We start from the raw sequence: 18,057 nt of genomic DNA, 5'->3' as shown, positions 1-18,057 counted from the left end.
CAAGTGGTGAGGTTGCTCTGCACCCAGCAGCACTGCATTTTCTTACCGACTGTGAGCCGACAGCTCAGCAGTGTAAGTGTGTGTGTGTGTGTGTGTGTGTGTGTGTGTGTGTGTGTGTGTGTGTGTGTGTGCATGTGTCGTCGAACATCTGTCAACGCACACATTATACGCTACAGATGTGAGCCGACAGCTAAACATCTCGTTGTTGGCCCATGTTTTATTCACACGCATAGTATTCACACATCACGCGTCTCCTTTGTTTGGTCCGGCTGCACGGCCCAGATTAGGGGCCCCCGACTGGGCTTCGACGGCAGAGGGAGCTGCCTCGTCACCCTGGAGCTCCGGGGGAAGCTGCAGGCCCTCTGAGCGTCTTATCTCTACATCAGAAGAATTCAGTGATGACACTTTAATGGCCAATTTTAAAGAGTGCACAGGGCTCTGGCATGATTTGCTGAGACAGCTTGACAGTGTCCACAAAACAAGGCCACAGAGCCTCATACCAGCAGACATGGAAGGATCGAGGCAGAAAACTTTTGGTTTAATTTCTTAGAGATAACTCCTTGTTTAAAGTCAAGGTTCATTTCTATGCAGATAACCAATTTCTTACCAAACGTTACAGTTTCCTTCCGATCTATATTCTGAAGGTTATTGCAGAGGGGTTTGTTCATAAATCATTCAGAGCCTGATTTATACAACATTTTATTACTGAAAACATGGAGAAAATATATATTTTTTTAAGGTTGTTGACAGTATTTTCTGATATATGGAGTGATACAAAGAGATATGCAAAATTCCCTCAGTAAAAAAACCTTTAACTCTAATGTGTCAGCAAAATGAAACAAGAATTTTGAGCCTGGCTTTATCCAATATTCAGATTTATGTTCTGGATTTATGTTTCAGAAAACATGTAATACAAAAAAATATTGTCTTAATGTCAGTAATCAACTGGTGAAGTTTCATGTTGATATCTATTAGTTCTTTTTTTTAACCGATTCGCCTGTCATGTCTTCAACATGTATGTAATTTAACAAAACATATCTTTAAAGGACGTTTTCTCTAAATGAGTTTTTTCTCAGACTCTGATCCATAAATCTCCACTGACAGTTTCATTCCTCTCTATATTCTGAAGGTTTCTGAAGGGGTTTGTTCATATGTCATTCATAGACAGATTTATGCAGCCTTGTGTTCACTGTGTTTGTCTTCCCCGCCTTTTCAATCCGCCTTTTATTGGTTTGCAGTCTCAGGAGACCTAATCTCTTTTGAAACAACTGTTGAACTGTTAACTCTTCCTCAGCATTTAGCATAAGTGATCAGAGAACAGCTGGACCGAGCCTGAGCACGCCTCGGCCAGTTTAACTGATTGCACATCAGAGGATTCTGGGCATTGAAGTCCACAGAAGTCAAGCGGTTATACGTCTCGTTGCCATTAGTGGAGCAGCAGCATGTGGAGGTTGTGCATGCAGCTCGCTCATTTTCATACTGAAAAGGCCAACGCTTCCTTTAGTGTCCGTGAGAGACTCCAGTTCAAAGGCAATCTGTTCAGCTTTGTCCCCCCCAAAAAATGTTGTTTATGTTTGCTGCAGAGGAAAAGATATGTTGTTTTGAATTTGATGAACCTCTTTCTGCATCTTCTTTTCCCACATAAGACGGAAATAAACTAAAGTTTCTCTCTTCACAGTAACGTTCTCCTCTTGTCTCCTCTAACCTTTTCCTTCCTCTCTTTCTCTGGTCTCTCATTGCTTTAAATGAGCCGACAGAGAGCCTGAAGCGAAAAAGGGCCGAGATCCAAACTCCAATCTGGTCCCGGCTCAAATGTCAGCCACTCTTAACAAACACTGAAACTTTCTCCTTTCACCCTTCTGTCCTTCTACCTCCCTCCTCTGTTCTCTCTCTCTCGTGACATTTAACAGCCTGCACTCGTCTGCTCTCTAATATTTCTTTGTCTGCTGGAGTCTAAAGGGAGGTTAAAGGATGGAAGTTAAGGAGTGAGGACGGGGTGGGAGGTGGGTGACGCTGACGTTCACAGCTGCTGCAGCGCTCGTAAACGGAGACGATCATTTTTTACTGTCTCAGTGTAAATATTATTAGGAACCTCTTACTGCTGGGCATAGTTGATTAGAAGCCAATTATAAATGTTGAGAGCAGCTGAACAGGTACTTTGACTTAATAAAATTATAAACAAACAGTAAGTCAAATTTTATTTATTTTATTTATTTTATTTATTTTATTTTATTTATTTTATTTATTTTATTTATTTTATTTATTTATTTTTTTATTATAAATTTATTATTTTTATTTTTATATTTTTTATATTGTATTATTTTTATATTATAAACTATTTGGTACTTTGACTTATTATTATATTTTATTTTATTATTTATTTATTGTATGTTTTATATTTTTGATTTCCGGTCTGATTTCCTGATTATTATTATTATTTTTTATTATTTTTTTTTATTCCTTTTTATTTTTCATTTTTTATATTATTATATACAAAATAGTTGTTATTATTATTATTATTTTTTACTTTTTTTTTTTTTTTTTTTTGTCTTTGTCCGGTCTGATTTCCTGATTATTATTATTATTATTTTTTTTTTTTTTTTTTTTCCTTTTTATTTTTCATTTTTTATATTATTATATACAAAATAGTTGTTATTATTATTATTACTTTTTTTTTTTTTTTCTTTGTCCGGTCTGATTTCCTGATTATTATTATTATTATTTTTTTTTTTTTTTTAATTTTTTTATTTTCTTTTTTATATCTGATTTCCTGATTATTATTATTATTATTATTTTTTTTTTTTTTTGTCTTTGTCGGTCTGATTCCTTTTTATTTTTCATTTTTTTTTTTATATTATTATATACAAAATAGTTGTTATTATTATTATTACTTTTTTTTTTTTTTTGTCTTTGTCCGGTCTGATTTCCTGATTATTATTATTATTATTATTATTTTTTTTTTTTTTTTTTTCTTTGTCCGGTCTGATTTCCTGATTATTATTATTATTATTATTTTTTTTTTTTTAATTCCTTTTTATTTTTCATTTTTTATATTATTATATACAAAATAGTTGTTATTATTATTATTACTTTTTTTTTTTTTTTTTGTTTTTGTCCGGTCTGATTTCCTGATTATTATTATTATTATTATTTATTTTTTTTTTTTTTTAATTCCTTTTTATTTTTCATTTTTTATATTATTATATACAAAATAGTTGTTATTATTATTATTACTTTACTTTTTTTTTTTTTGTCTTTGTCCGGTCTGATTTCCTGATTATTATTATTATTATTTTTTATTTTTTTTTTAATTCCTTTTTATTTTTCATTTTTTATATTATTATATACAAAATAGTTGTTATTATTATTATTACTTTTTTTTTTTTTTTTTGTCTTTGTCCGGTCTGATTTCCTGATTATTATTATTATTATTTTTTTATTATTTTTTTTTCCTGAATTATTATTATTATATTTTTTTTTTAATTCCTTTTTATTTTTCATTTTTTATATTATTATATACAAAATAGTTGTTATTATTATTATTACTTTTTTTTTTTTTTTTTTTTTTTTTTGTCTTTGTCCGGTCTGATTTCCTGATTATTATTATTATTATTTTTTATTTTTTTTTTAATTCCTTTTTATTTTTCATTTTTTATATTATTATATACAAAATAGTTGTTATTATTATTATTACTTTTTTTTTTTTTTTTTTTTTTTTTTTGTCTTTGTCCGGTCTGATTTCCTGATTATTATTATTATTTTTTTTTTTTATTATTTTTTTTAATTCCTTTTTATTTTTCATTCATTTTTATATTATTATATACAAAATAGTTGTTATTATTATTATTACTTTTTTTTTTTTTTTTTGTCTTTGTCCGGTCTGATTTCCTGATTATTATTATTATTTTTTTATTTTTTTTTTTTAATTCCTTTTTATTTTTCATTTTTTATATTATTATATACAAAATAGTTGTTATTATTATTATTACTTTTTTTTTTTTTTTTTTTGTCTTTGTCCGGTCTGATTTCCTGATTATTATTATTATTATTTTTTATTTTTTTTTGATTCCTTTTTATTTTTCATTTTTTATATTATTATATACAAAATAGTTGTTATTATTATTATTACTTTTTTTTTTTTTTTTTTTGTCTTTGTCCGGTCTGATTTCCTGATTATTATTATTATTATTTTTTTTTTTTTAATTCCTTTTTATTTTTCATTTTTTATATTATTATATACAAAATAGTTGTTATTATTATTATTACTTTTTTTTTTTATTATTTTATTTTTTTTTGTCTTTGTCCGGTCTGATTTCCTGATTATTATTATTATTATTATTTTTTTTTTTTTTTTTTATGTTAATTCCTTTTTATTTTTCATTTTTTATGTTATTATATACAAAATAGTTGTTATTATTATTATTACTTTTTTTTTTTTTTTTTTTTGTCTTTGTCCGGTCTGATTTCCTTTTTTTTTTTTTTTTACTTGTACTGAAATCTTAAGGACAACCACTTTAAAGTTTATAAAAGAGAAGTTTGTTTTGAGGCATTTTTTGCCTTCTCATTTTATATATTTATATATTTATATATTTATATATTTATATATTTATATATTTATATATTTATATATTTTTGTATTATGCATTCATAAGTTATGGCATCAAAACTAAAAGTTGCAGTTGAGAGACTTTTCATATCCCGTATCAACACATTAAACTTCCACTTTGACATTTTTGACAGTACAATGCGTGAAAAAGAAAACAGTCGAGATAAAAACCTGATAATTGTCCTATAATGTGATGTCCTAAACTGTCCTAAAACGGCTGTAATTCATATGATCCATAACTAGATGACTAAGATGTAAAATGCATGTGTGACTCTTAATAGAAAAGCAGCTCGTTGCTCTCAGACTCTTCACCTCCTGTGGACTCTCCATCTGTTGCCCCCCCCACAAACAAGGGCAACCGTACGACCTGGACTCTGCAGACCAACATGCTAAACACGGCTCGCTGTAGAGAGAGTGATGACGGCAAACGATGCTTATTAGAGACCGAGACTAGTGCAAAGGAAACATTTATTTTATACATTTGTCTATTTGTGTCTGAAGATTTCTCCTTATTTCACCAAAAGCTCCATTAGATAATGCCTCTTTTGAATATCTAAACATAACATTTTAGAAAACTTGTAATACGTAAAATAATCATCTTAATGTCAGTAATCAACTGGTGAAGTTTCATGTTGATATCTATTAGTTATTTTTTTTTACCCTATTCACCTGTAGTGTCTTCAACATGTATGTAATTTAACTAAACATATCTTTAAAGGACGTTTTCTCTAAATGAGTTTTTTCTCAGACTCTGATCCATAAATCTCCACTTCAGTAGCTCTTACATACACCAAACTTTACAGCTTCATTCCTCTCTATATTCTGAAGGTTTCTACAGAGGGGTTTGTTTATATATCATTCATAACCTGGTTTATACAACAATTTATCACTAAAAACATGGAGAAAATGGATACATTTTTTCGGTGTGTTGACAGTATTTTGTGATTTATGGTGTGATATAAAGACATATCAAAAATTCCCTCCGTACAAACCTTTAGCTCTAATATCTCAACAAAATGAAACAAGAATGTTGAACCTGGTCTATCCAATGTTCAGATTTAGGTTCTGGAAATGTCTCAAAATAAGCACATATTTACTCATTTGCATATTTAAACATATAATTTCAGAAAACATGTGATACAAACAATATTTGTCTTAATCTAAGTGATCAACTGGGGAAGTTTCATGCTGATATGTATTAGTTAAATTGTGTGTGTGTGTGTGTGTGTGTGTGTGTGGTGTGTGTGTGTGTGTGTGTGTGTGTGTGTGTGTGTGTGTGTGTGTGTGTGTGTGTGTGTGTGTGTGTGTGTGTGTGTTGTGTGCATTAATAAAGTCACACACATCTTCCTCTCAGACTGTGGCGCTCTCCTGCCCCCTGCTGGTCGGTGTCGGTATTTAGCCAGAGCTCTCTGTATTCTCTGCATGTACAACATATTTGATATGAATCTCCCTCATATTGAACCCCGTTTAGTAGAATCCACATCCCAATTATATCAGATTTGTGAGGTATATCTCTATATAATCATCTTTTTTATCTAGATTTCCTCTTTTGCTATTGACAGAGACTTAATGAGGGAAATCAAGGGACCGTTACTCACCTGGATTCACCTCTATGAACAGAGTTTGTCTCTGTTTTGTTGGGAATTTGTGTGAAGTTTCATCCAAATGACCTGTCGCGGGGGCAGCAAGCTGAGGAGGGTCCTCCAGACGTCCTTCTCCACAGCAACACTTTCCAGCTCCAGGAAATGTGATGTATTTATGTTAATACTCATGATGGTGTTTGTAGGAGCTGCTGTGTCTCTTCACACTGTCTTCCTTTCTGTATTCAGACACATGAGTAACTGTGCGTCTGAAGCTCTGGCAGTCAACGCTGAGTGATTTGAGCGGCTCAGTCCGACTCTTCAGAAGTCCTCATCTGTCGACCAATCTGTGATACTTGATTGGGAGTTTTCTCGGGAACATGTTTATGGAAAAAGGGAGATCACTTATTATGCAGATTCTCTGCACTCGAGAGCCAGAACCTCATCAGCCTTCCTCTCTCTCTCTGTCACTCCAATTTCCTGCCTCAATTTCTTTTCATTCTTTCTGTCTGAGATCTACAGCCTCTCCAACAAGTGTTCAAATCAACCCGAGCAAATCGTTGGCACTCCAGTCCAGGCGAACAGATGTCGAGGGTTCAGGCTCAGAGGTTTTTAATACAGGGCAAAATGTTTATCTCTTACAAAACGGTGCTGTGTCGTTCTTTGTTGATAGAAAATGACAAAGATTACAGACGTAAACGTGTAGAGACCTACAAAAATACATTTATATTCTATTAAAGAAACATTAAAGGATCAGACCGGCTTTATTTGATTTTTATTTTTGTTTACAAAACCATTTAAAAGAACCAAACCACCAATGAATTGATCCTGATAACAAGTTTTTCTTTAGTTTAGTTTAAAATAACACTCTTTTTCTCATAGAGAGAGATATATTTCTAACCAATGAGGCTGAGAGCCACAGACAAAGCCCAGGAAATAGAAAAGTACTGTAGGTGGTCTTCTAATGGGATTTTTTGACAATGAGAATAATATAGAATATATTGTTTAACTGAATACATACTTACGTAATATAATAATCCATAAAATGATACCGATACTAGATTTTAGAGGCTGATGCTGATGTGGATATTTGGGAGTTAAAAATATGATTCATTAAATAGACATTTTACAGTTGAAAAGTCAAGTTTAACTCTCTTGTTGACAAACCGACAGTTTTTCAAAACACCTAAAACTTTAACGTTTCTGTTCTAAATGTTTTTGTTGCTTATCAGCCAAAATCTGAACCGATATCGATGCAAAAAGCTAATATCTCGTTCTACAAAGAGTCCGTCCTTCATTCCTCAGGGTTTTTTTGTTTTTTTTCATTGTTTCTTCCAATGGAAAACAAACAAATTAAAAAGACATTCATAGCAAATGTTTGTGGTTATTATTTTAATTTAGAAAATATACAAAATTCTATATATTGTGACACTATAATCTGGATCATGTCTGGTTCTGAGTGGTCTGGATGAAACCGGACCAGACTGAAGCACAGGAACCTGTCATTAAACGAAAGACACACACACACACACACACACACACACACACACACAGTTCTGCTGAATTATTCAACTGTGTGTGTGTGTGTGTGTGTGTGTGTGTGTGTGTGTGTGTGTGTGAGTGTGTATGTGTGTGTGTGTGTGTGTGTGTGTGTGAGAGTGTGTGTGTGTATGTGTGTGTGTGTGTGTGTGTGTGTGTGTGAGAGTGTGTGTGTGAGTGTGTGTGTGTGAGAGTGTGTGTGTGTGTGTGTGTGTGTGTGTGTGTGTGTGTGTGTGTGTGTGTGTGTGTGTGCAGGTATTTGCTCCTCTCCGAGCCTCCCTCGGTTCAGTCCGTAGTTCCTGCTTTCCTTCGTGACCCGGCCTCCTGTCTGTGCGTCATCCACATGGGATGAATATGCATGATATGATATTGTAATGAGGGTCGTTTCAGAGCTGGATGCGATATAGCAGGACCCACACGGGAGCTGTTGCCATGGTGACGGGTATCTTATGTTTCCTGACCTATCAAATAAACCAACAAATGTTTAGTTTTTTTCTCTTCAAATAAACGGAAACATCTAATGAAAGCTTGGCTAAGAACTTAAACTTTAAGAAACAAAATGACACCTTGAGTTTGTTTTATTTGTATCTTTACTTTTTTTTGTCACACATTTTATTTAATTCAGTAAAAGGTGGAAGAAAGATTTAGTTTAGTAACAGGAGAAAATACAAGAAGTTGACCCACCCGGACCGACTCTTCACGTCTTCCAGCGTCTTCCGGAGTCGGACTGCTTTCTGTGGGAACATCCGAACCTCCAACACCGCCGATAGGACCTGAAGGCACCATCAGTAGTGATTCTCAAAGGTTCCACTGAAGGCCCTTTCTGCAGAGAGGTCAGGGGGTCAGCCACCAGTGGAGCCGGATTTCATTGGACAGGGTCGATGCTTGAGTCCTCATGGTCGAGAGCTGGTCTCAAGTCTGCTCCTCAACATCAGTGCTGAGGATCCTCTCCAGCAGCTTGTTAACAGTCTGTCCCCACTGGAGGCATCTCAGAGCGTTATTCTTCTGTCTTTACACCCTTGATTCAAAAGCAACAGAGGAGGGATCTACCTTTAAGAGATGCAATAGCTGCTGCTGCTTTTCTCAATATTTACATTCTGGTTCAGAACTATCATGTTTATAAGCTTAAAGTATTGATGTGATATGGATAAAAGTCACTCCTTAAACTGACGGGACGTGATCTGTTAGAGAGAGAGGACCTCTTTTCTTTTGTCAACTTGAGATTGTGATTGTTCTGACATTTTTAATTCCAAACTTGTTCCTAGTAGACTTTATCGTGCTTTTTTTTGTCCCTTTGTTGTAGTTTGAAAATGTAGTGTTTGTCTTTTTTTGTGTGTTTTTGAGAGTTTTCAGAGAGCTGTTTTGTAGAATATAAAACCTCCTTTCTCCCTCCCTTCCTTCACTCCCCCTCGGCCTCGTCAGAGGTTTGGGAGGAGAGAGACGAGCTGAATATTTATCATGAATCTCTTCCTCTCTCTCATCAAACACACCCCTCTCTCCCTCCTCTCCCTTTTTTGCATTCACTCACCAGATGAAAGCTGTTGCAGAGCACACACAGAGCCACGAGCAGCGTTAACGGGCCTGTAAACTCTGAACGGCCGCTCCGCACTGAGACGTTTATACGACTCCTCTCCTCCTGTTTGAACAGAGTTTTATGAGCTCTGTCATGATGTGACTCAGGCCATCAAACAGTCAAACACAGCACACGACAATACCTCTTATAATAATAACACCCGTAGCAGTTTTGTTTATTCCTGATGCTTAATAACATGCACGAGCAGCTGGAGGTCACCGTGGCAAACATCTACACGTGGAGAACATTCATCAACCGTCTCACAGCCAGAATGCTGATTGCTTTGGCTTTTCTTTTCATTTTTCTGAGCCCCATTTCAGGATCAAATCCTGACTGAACGACACACTCGGGGATCTGAGCATTCAGGACTGAGGCTGACGTTGAATATGAAGAGGCAGAGAGGGAGGGGTGACATTTAAAAAGGAATGCACAACTTTTGCTGCACAAATAAGATGAAAAAAGAATCCATGTCGTTTTCTCCGTGCACCCTAAAAGGTTGAAATGCAAAACTAAAGGCCTTCACACAGCGTCACGCAGAACATGAATAATATTTTGCATCAAAACTATTCATACACGCTCTGTTTAGTTTCCTGTTTAGTGAAACGCTCTGAGTGAATATGACTTCCCTCTGGTAAACAGTTACACAGTGCATATTTCTAGGGCTTTTATTGTGAAAGGTGCCCTTTCACCCGCCAAAACAATTGAAGCCTGTGTGATATAAGCATTAAAAATATATATATGATATTTTATTTTTTATAGCGCCTTAAAATAGGTACTCAAAAAGCATTTTACAAGGTAGAAAGGTAGGTCCCTGGTGAGTGGACTGCTGGGTAACTGAGTTTTGGATGCATCGTAGTTGCTGTTGCAGTAGTCGAGTCAAGAGGTGATTATTGTTATTCTAAATCTGATTTTTTTTTAGGGAATCTTTTTGGTTTTATTTGTTCCTTGCAGTCTTTTGGCCCCTTTTGAAAAAATGTACCTAGATTTTCATATGTTCAACTACAGATTTCTGTATTTCTGAATTTTGTAACCTTGTGTTTTTTATGTTACTTCCTCTTCAGTAAATGAGCCAGTGTTTACCACAGAAACAATGCACACAATTAAAAAAAATAAGATTTGTTCTAATCAACAATTTAGGCTACATTGTTTTCTGCCTCGACAATAAATAAACAGCGTTTTTAATTGAAACTCAAATGACTGAAGTCTGTAGAAAAAATTATAATAAATGTGGTGTAATGTCGCCCTCTGTGTATTAGAGACCAGGATAAGTTTGTGTCTCTGATGAACTGATGTCCATTATATTTCTTTCCTACAATCTGCTGCCACCACATGGGGAAAATAATCACTGCAACTCGACGTAACATCCTACCACAGATAAGGAAGCCTCCTTCTGTTTCACAACCGACTGCAGGCCTGTAGAGCGATGACTTTTAAAGATCAGATAAACACTTCAGTTCCCTCTTATCAGAGCTTCCACATCTCCTTCAACAGTCAGGACCGTTAGGTTTCAACACCAACGAGCTAAATGAACTTTGAGAGGTTAAGTAAAGCTGTGTTAAGTCCCACCTAACTGCATGTAAACAGATGTACAGAACGGTACGACATGCAGAAGCTTCACATAAGCAACCACATTCAGGAAACCACAACTAAAATATCACCTAAAAGTTTAACTCAACTTTATTTATATGACACCCCTTCAAATAAACATGCAGCCCAAAGTACTTCACATAGCAATATTTAAAAACAAACAAAAAAGAGAACAATAGATGCATGATTTGAAAGACTGAGGATTAATTATAACAAAATAAATAAAATAAAACAAAATAGTTTCTTTTTTCATATTATAAAACGTACTATAAACTGTATTACTAGCAGGGCTGTGTCAGGTGGGTTATTGATTTCAAGTAGATCTATTTTGTTTTTCTGGTTATTAAAGCTCCATAATTTACATCATTTACACATTCCCTGTTTGGCTAACGAGGAGTTAACTCTCTCAGCAATCTTTGTAAACATGATTATTTCATTGTTATTAGTAAAATAACTATTAACTATTTATAAATGATGGTTATTAACAGGTGAAAAAAAAGAGATTCAGCTGCCGATAATGCCGTTCCTTTAGGCTGAAATGTTGCTTTTTAGTTCATCCAGTATTAGTTCTTGTAGGTGTAACTTTCTAAACTTTCTATCTCATCGTGTCTTTGCACCTGCGTCTGTTTCAGTGTGACAGTGACAGTGAGTGTGTGAGTGTGTGAGTGGTCAGCAGTGACAGGAAGTGTTTCTCACCAGCAGCTGTGGTCCGACGGTGCTTCCTGTGAGCAGACAGCAGGAGTTTGTCACTTCTCTTTGTGGATTCATGCTTTGCAGGGAGGACCGACACATTTGTGGTGAGTAGCTCCGGGTTGATCATTCACTTCAACGAGGCATATTGGAGGTATTTGTTTGTTGCATGCTGTCATACAGAGTTTCCTCTCTGGATCCAATTTCACTTTCCTTGAATGAGTCCAGGTGAAGCTCTGTGATAGCTTATTGATTTCATCTGTCAATTCTTTTTCTTTTAATGTGCATGAAAGAAAAATGAGCGAGAGGTTAAAGCTTCTTTGTGGTGCTTTTTCCTGTGGATAAAACATTTATTACACCGTCAGCCCTTTTAAAATGCATTACAGTCAAACTGCAAAGACATCTGGCTTAAACTGAGGTCATTTTTGATGAAAAGTATTTGAGATGTCATGTTTCCTGTAATGCCTGTGTTTCAACATGTAGTGAGGACCTGTTTTTATCATTTAAAACACATTTTAAGCCTTTTTACATTTTATTTCTTCTACATTTCTCCCAGCTGCTTCACCATGGAGGCTACAGCCAAGTACGACTATGAAGCTAAAGCTGGCGATGAGCTCAGCTTCAGAAAGGGAGATCTGTTGGTGGTGAGGAATACACACACACACACACACACACACACACACACACACACACACACACACACACACACACACACACACACACACACACACACACACACACACACACACATGCTATGCAACACACTCACACCAAAACCATCAGTTTCTACATAGTTCCTGCTTTGTGTTTTTAAAAGACGCCCTTCAAGTGATGAATAGCTCCGTGCATGAAAAGTATTCAAATTACGGACTGTCGAGATGAACATTTACATTTCCATGTAAATAAACTGTCACCTACATGACTGGACATTCATTAAGTTCTGGGAGAATGGAACAGAATTTGCATGGTGTTGTCACTGTTCTTCACAGCACTTTTTGATAGTTAGTGCAGCAGGTTATGAAACGTGTTACGAAACTGCATCCTGCTGCACAAATACACGTTTATTTACTATTTTCACAACAGTTTTTCTTCTTGACAGAAGTCTTACAAAAAGTAGTCCACAAAGCAAAATAGCAAAGGTGAGGAGTAAAGTACAAGTTTCTAAATATGTTTTGACCGCAAAGCAAAATTTTAAATATAGAACAACTTTCTGTTAGTAAACATGGGGACATATTTTGTGGTTGGAGCCATAGACTGTAGATAAGAACGGTGTACCATGTGTGGAGGTAAAATAATAATTCTCTTAAAACCTTAGTTAGCGTGGGCTAGCAAGTTTTGTTGGCTTGTTTTTTTTTTTTTGTATGATGAATGAAGAAAAGATGTACAATATAGACAAGCTAGCTCCGATTCAAGATCTCCAAGATTGGCTTTTTCTTGATGGATGAAAATAAGAATATGGAAAAAAAATGGTTTATGTTGCTCCAGGTACCAGAATGTTGTGGGAAAAAAATATATAGTTCTTTTACATTGTTGAATAAATATAATATATAGGACAATTTATATATTTGTCGTACCTCCAAATCAGCATAGTATACAAAGAAAGTCTTTAAGTGAGCGTGAACGTGTCTCATGGGATTGTGTCCCACTGTGCCAGGTTCTGCCCACCACTGGAAACTGGTACACAGCAGGACTCACAGGAAGGGAAGGGGTTGTACCCAAAAACTTCATCAACATTCATCTGCCCAGGTAAAATTCACAGACAGCCAAAGACTATTTCACATTTAGTAACATTAACTAACTTCTGAAATTGATGAATCCACAAAAAGTTGAGCTTAATCTATTTTTTATTATTTTTGTATATTTTATTAAATAATTAATCTGCAGTTTCTTTATCATTGGTGTTACCTTTAATATAAACAACATTAACATATTTTTTATTTAATATTCTAAATTTAGCTAAAGCCAAAACAATGTAATGATGAGACCAGGAATAATAAATCTACCGACATTTAAACAGCATTGTAAGACTTTATTTGACTTTCATTAGCATTTTTTATTAATCAAGGTGACGGTAACTACGCTCGTTACTGTACGTGCAATAAAATATTTGTATTTGTAGTAAAAAGCCAATACTTCTGTGAACATGTAAACACAAGTGAAACCTAATTCAATTGGCCACCGCTGCTTGGATTAGTTATAACTTCTTAATCTGTTCTGAATTTATTTGTAATTAAAATTCTATATAGATACATATACTAGATGGCACTAAAACACATTCTCACACACGGTTACATTCAAGTGTCTTCATGTTTACCCACGCTTTCTCCCATGAATATTTGGATTAACTCATCTTTCCTTCATCGCCGTCATGACTTTGTTTCTCTCTTAACTTACCGTACTATACTCTTAACTTTAAGACCTCTTGTCGTTTCCTTCCTCCCCTCCTTGGTGACTTCAGCTGGTACCAGGAGGACTTCAGCCGGGACGACGCCCGGGAGAAGCTGATACAACAGCCCCAGGGGGCCTTCCTCATACGGGGGAGCCAAAAGTCAGTTAAGGGTGACTTCTCCGTCACTGTCAGGTGCATTCAGGGTGTCTCTATAAAAGCATATAAAGCTGAACATGTTTGTTGCATCTGTGTAATTAGTGACAGCTAAAAAGGAACTTTTACTGTTTTAGTTGATCGGTATGTAGGTTTATAGAATGCTGCAGGCAGCTTTGCTATAAGGACGCAGCTCCTAAGATACTAGCATTAGCATAAGCTACAGGCCGAGAAGCATCCAGTTTCAGATTTTTGGTTTTGTTTTGCAGTTTTTCTCTGAACTTTTTCTGATCAAATACATTTTGTTTGTGGATTTCATTCCTTAACCGAACCGAAACCTAATTCAACCATGATGTTTTTCCTTAACTTAACAAAGTGGTTTTGTTGCCTAAACCTAAGTCGTCATGAAAAGAAAGTTGTTCCGAGTGACACGAAAAAAAACAATTCGTGCCCCCGAACAAGAAAACAATAGATTTTATTTTGTGACTATTTCACGAATTGTTGTGAGACTGTGTTGAAATAAATAACACACACCCAGGTCCAATGCGATGCTTTATTAGCATTCAAACACTATAACTTGGGGCATTTTTTTAATGTCATTGTTTCTTAAACATTTTGTGATAGGGGCTGTGGAACAATGTAATAAAAACATAATATTTTCCCCCTTTGGTATTCACAACGGATGAAAAGATCAGCAGGTTTCATTTCCTCAAACTCAGAGGCAGACAGATATAGAAAGTGTAAATATAGAAAAATAAAGCCTTCTCTGTGTGTCTCTCCTCTGCAGACACGCAGCAGATGTGAAGCACTTCAAGGTTCTGCGGGACAGCAGAGGGCAGTATTACATCTGGACAGAGAAGTTCCCGTCTCTCAACCAGCTGGTGGAATATTACAAACACAACTCCATCTCCAAAGAGACTAAAATATTCCTAAAGGAGACGCGACAGCAACAGGTAGGAAACATGCTGGAGGGAGTTTAATGTGTGTGATGGACTCAACTGATATAGAAAATGTGCACTTATTGTAAGATACTGTAATTAGCATTTGAGAGGAAACATTCACTGTAGTAGAAGAATGTAAAGGCATTGTTATAGATACCATAATAATAAAATAAGGACTTTATTCTGTACAAAAATGTATATATAATGATATAAATATAGTGAACAGACTTAAAAGAAGTTAAATATAGTGCTATAAATATAATGAACAGAATTAAAATAAGAGTTCAATATAATGATAAAATACAGTGAGCAGACTTAAAAACATTGTTAAATATAATGCTATTAATATAGCAAGCAATAATTAAAAAAAGTTAATTATAAATATATAAATTATAAATACAGAGAACGGAAATATAAAAAAAAGTTCATATAATGAACAGATGTATATAAAAATGTTAAAATAAAAAATATAGTCAACAGAAGTATAAAACTGTTAAATATAGTGATATAAATTATAAATACAGTAAACAGAAGTATACTTTTATTTTAAATATAATATAAATACAGTGAAGAAGTATAAAAAAGTTTTTTTTAATATATATGTTTGGGTCTCAACAGCGGCAAGGCTCAGAAAATGTACCGCTTCCCACCGCTCCTCCACTCTTCTCACCTACACCTGCACCAGGACAGGTACTCAACAGCACTGTGTGTGTGTGTGTGTGTGTGTGTGTGTGTGTGTGTGTGTGTGTGTGTGTGTGTGTGTGTGTGTGTGTGTGTGTGTGTGTGTGTGTGTGTGTGTGTGTTAAATGCAATGGCTGCATGTTATAAATGCAGTGTGTAACATTTAGGGGGGATGAATTGGTGAAGTGAAGGATACTCGAGTTGACGGCAACCATGCTTGTTTCTGTATGTGCAATAAAATATTTGCCAGTAAAAAGCCAATACATCGGACATGTAAAAGAAAGTGAAACCTAATTCAATCGGCAAATGCCGCTTTACACAAGCACAGAACAAAAGATCGGCTAAATGATGTTTTTGTAAACTTCTTTACTGGCTGAGAAAAAGAAGACAGGTGAACAGAAGACAGGAGGAATGACGGATGTCTGTGTTCTTCATTCTTTATAAACTTCACCCAGAAGTGTTATCTACTTTATTAATATTTCACATTTGTTTCCAGTGAGATATTAATGACTTTACAGAGTGACTTTGTTGTTATAAACATAATTGTGGCTGCTCTAGGAACAATATTTGTATATGTTTTTAAATTCAATTCTAATCCTGTTCTGAATTTATTTATTTATTTATTTATACGTCTGTTTTTTAAAGCAATTATGTATTCATGTAGAAACACAGAGTATTGATAAAGGTAGCCACTAGATATCACTAAATCTTACACACTAGGCCTTTAAAGCCTCTCCAGAAAAGATTATTATTATTAAACAGAACATGTTCGTCAGCAAAAATGAAACCTTTTTTTTTTGCCAAATTAAATTCTGGTACGACTGTCTGGAAATCGAAGCTCACAAGAAAATGGGAGGTTGAAACAGACGGATGCACAAACTTCATAAACCGAGAGAGAAAAAACTTTCTGTATTTACAATATCAGAGCTGTGTTGTCCGTCTGTGTTCTGTATCTCATCCCGTCTGTCCTCCTCCTCCTCCTCCTCCTCCTCCTCCTCCTCCTCCTCCTCCTCTGAAACCAGCAACAAGCCTCCTCCGGGCTGCAGGTCAAAGCTCTGTACAGCTTCAACGCTGAGGAGAAGGACGAGCTTCAGTTCAACGCCGGCGACGTGATCAAGGTCCTGGAGTGCTCCGACGAGACCTGGTGGAGAGGCCAGCTGAGGGGCCAAATCGGCCTGTTCCCCTGCAACTACACCCAACCCATCTGAGAGGAGCGGAGGACACAAACACAAACACGTTGCAACAACTTCTTTGTTTCCAATACTTCGTTTAATCCTCACTTACAGTCAGTCACAACCCTGAACTATAAACCAGCAGCATAAAACGTGAAAAACAAAAACATCATTTTCAAATTGTTATGTTATTAATAAAACTTGAAAATCTATTTGAAAACAAAATTCATACATTTTCACCTTTCCTGTGTCCAGTTGTGGAATGTAACCTAGTACATTCACTCAAGTACTTTACTTAAGTAAAGTTTAGAAGTACTTGTACTCAAGTATTTTCATTTGATGCTACTTTATACTTCTACTCAACTACACCTCAGAAGGGAATACTGTACTTTTTACTCTACTACATTAATATCATTGCTTCTTGTTACTTATCACAATAAGTTTTTTACAATTAAAGCATTTGATCACTTTATAAAAACAACAACATTAAAATGCTGTTCATCCACATTTATGCCTCAGTTATGTTCTGATTATTTTTTGGATGATAAATGGTGCCATTTTTCATGACGAATTATTTTACTTTTGATGCTTTAAAGCAGCTATTATCAGTATTTTGTTATAATATATCAAATGACAATGTGAATCTGCAGCTTTATGGATCTTTATAGTTTCACAGCGTTTAAGTTTCATTGTTTATGCGTCTGTTTTGATTCACTTTCCCGCTCTCATAGCGTCAAACAGCTGTTTTAATGCACCGTAAACACAACTGTACGATACTTGTCTAGCACCAAGTGAACACAGTGGAACATTCAGCAGCTGTAGAGACGTTTTTTACCCTCAGGAGTTGGTGGAGACCAAAAACAAAAGCTAAAAGAAAGAGAGAATTGGACTTAAATGTATCAGGTGACCAAAAAAGGACCCCAAATGAATGATAATGTAGCTCCCTTTATGCTTGTTGTGTTTATAAGAGGAAATAATATCATATTATTCTAAAAAGTGATGGTATGTCAGTTGTTGTCCAACTTGTTTATGCTGCCAAGTGGGAAAACAAAACGTCACTGCAAGTTGAAGCACATCTAGCTGCAGACACAAACTATCTGTTTAATCCTGACCCACTATATATGAACTACAACTACAAGCAGCGTC

General features: G+C 35.0%; 1 protein-coding gene across 1 annotated transcript; it reads left to right on the top strand.

The window, feature by feature from the left end:
• Window positions 1–11,598: 11,598 nt before the first annotated feature.
• grap2b (GRB2 related adaptor protein 2b) lies at window positions 11,599–17,362 on the top strand. The gene is made up of 7 exons (XM_054604968.1): window positions 11,599–11,682; window positions 12,132–12,219; window positions 13,230–13,321; window positions 14,034–14,156; window positions 14,905–15,070; window positions 15,677–15,748; window positions 16,762–17,362. Exons 2-7 carry the CDS (start codon window positions 12,142–12,144, stop codon window positions 16,945–16,947), a joined length of 717 nt encoding a protein of 238 aa, XP_054460943.1. The 5' UTR covers window positions 11,599–11,682; window positions 12,132–12,141; the 3' UTR covers window positions 16,948–17,362.
• Window positions 17,363–18,057: the final 695 nt, after the last annotated feature.

Source organism: Anoplopoma fimbria, chromosome 9 (assembly GCF_027596085.1).
Source record: "Anoplopoma fimbria isolate UVic2021 breed Golden Eagle Sablefish chromosome 9, Afim_UVic_2022, whole genome shotgun sequence".
Lineage (NCBI taxonomy): Eukaryota > Metazoa > Chordata > Actinopteri > Perciformes > Anoplopomatidae > Anoplopoma > Anoplopoma fimbria.
The sequence above is the reverse complement of the archived record's forward strand: the minus strand, read 5'-3'. Positions and strand labels throughout refer to the sequence as shown.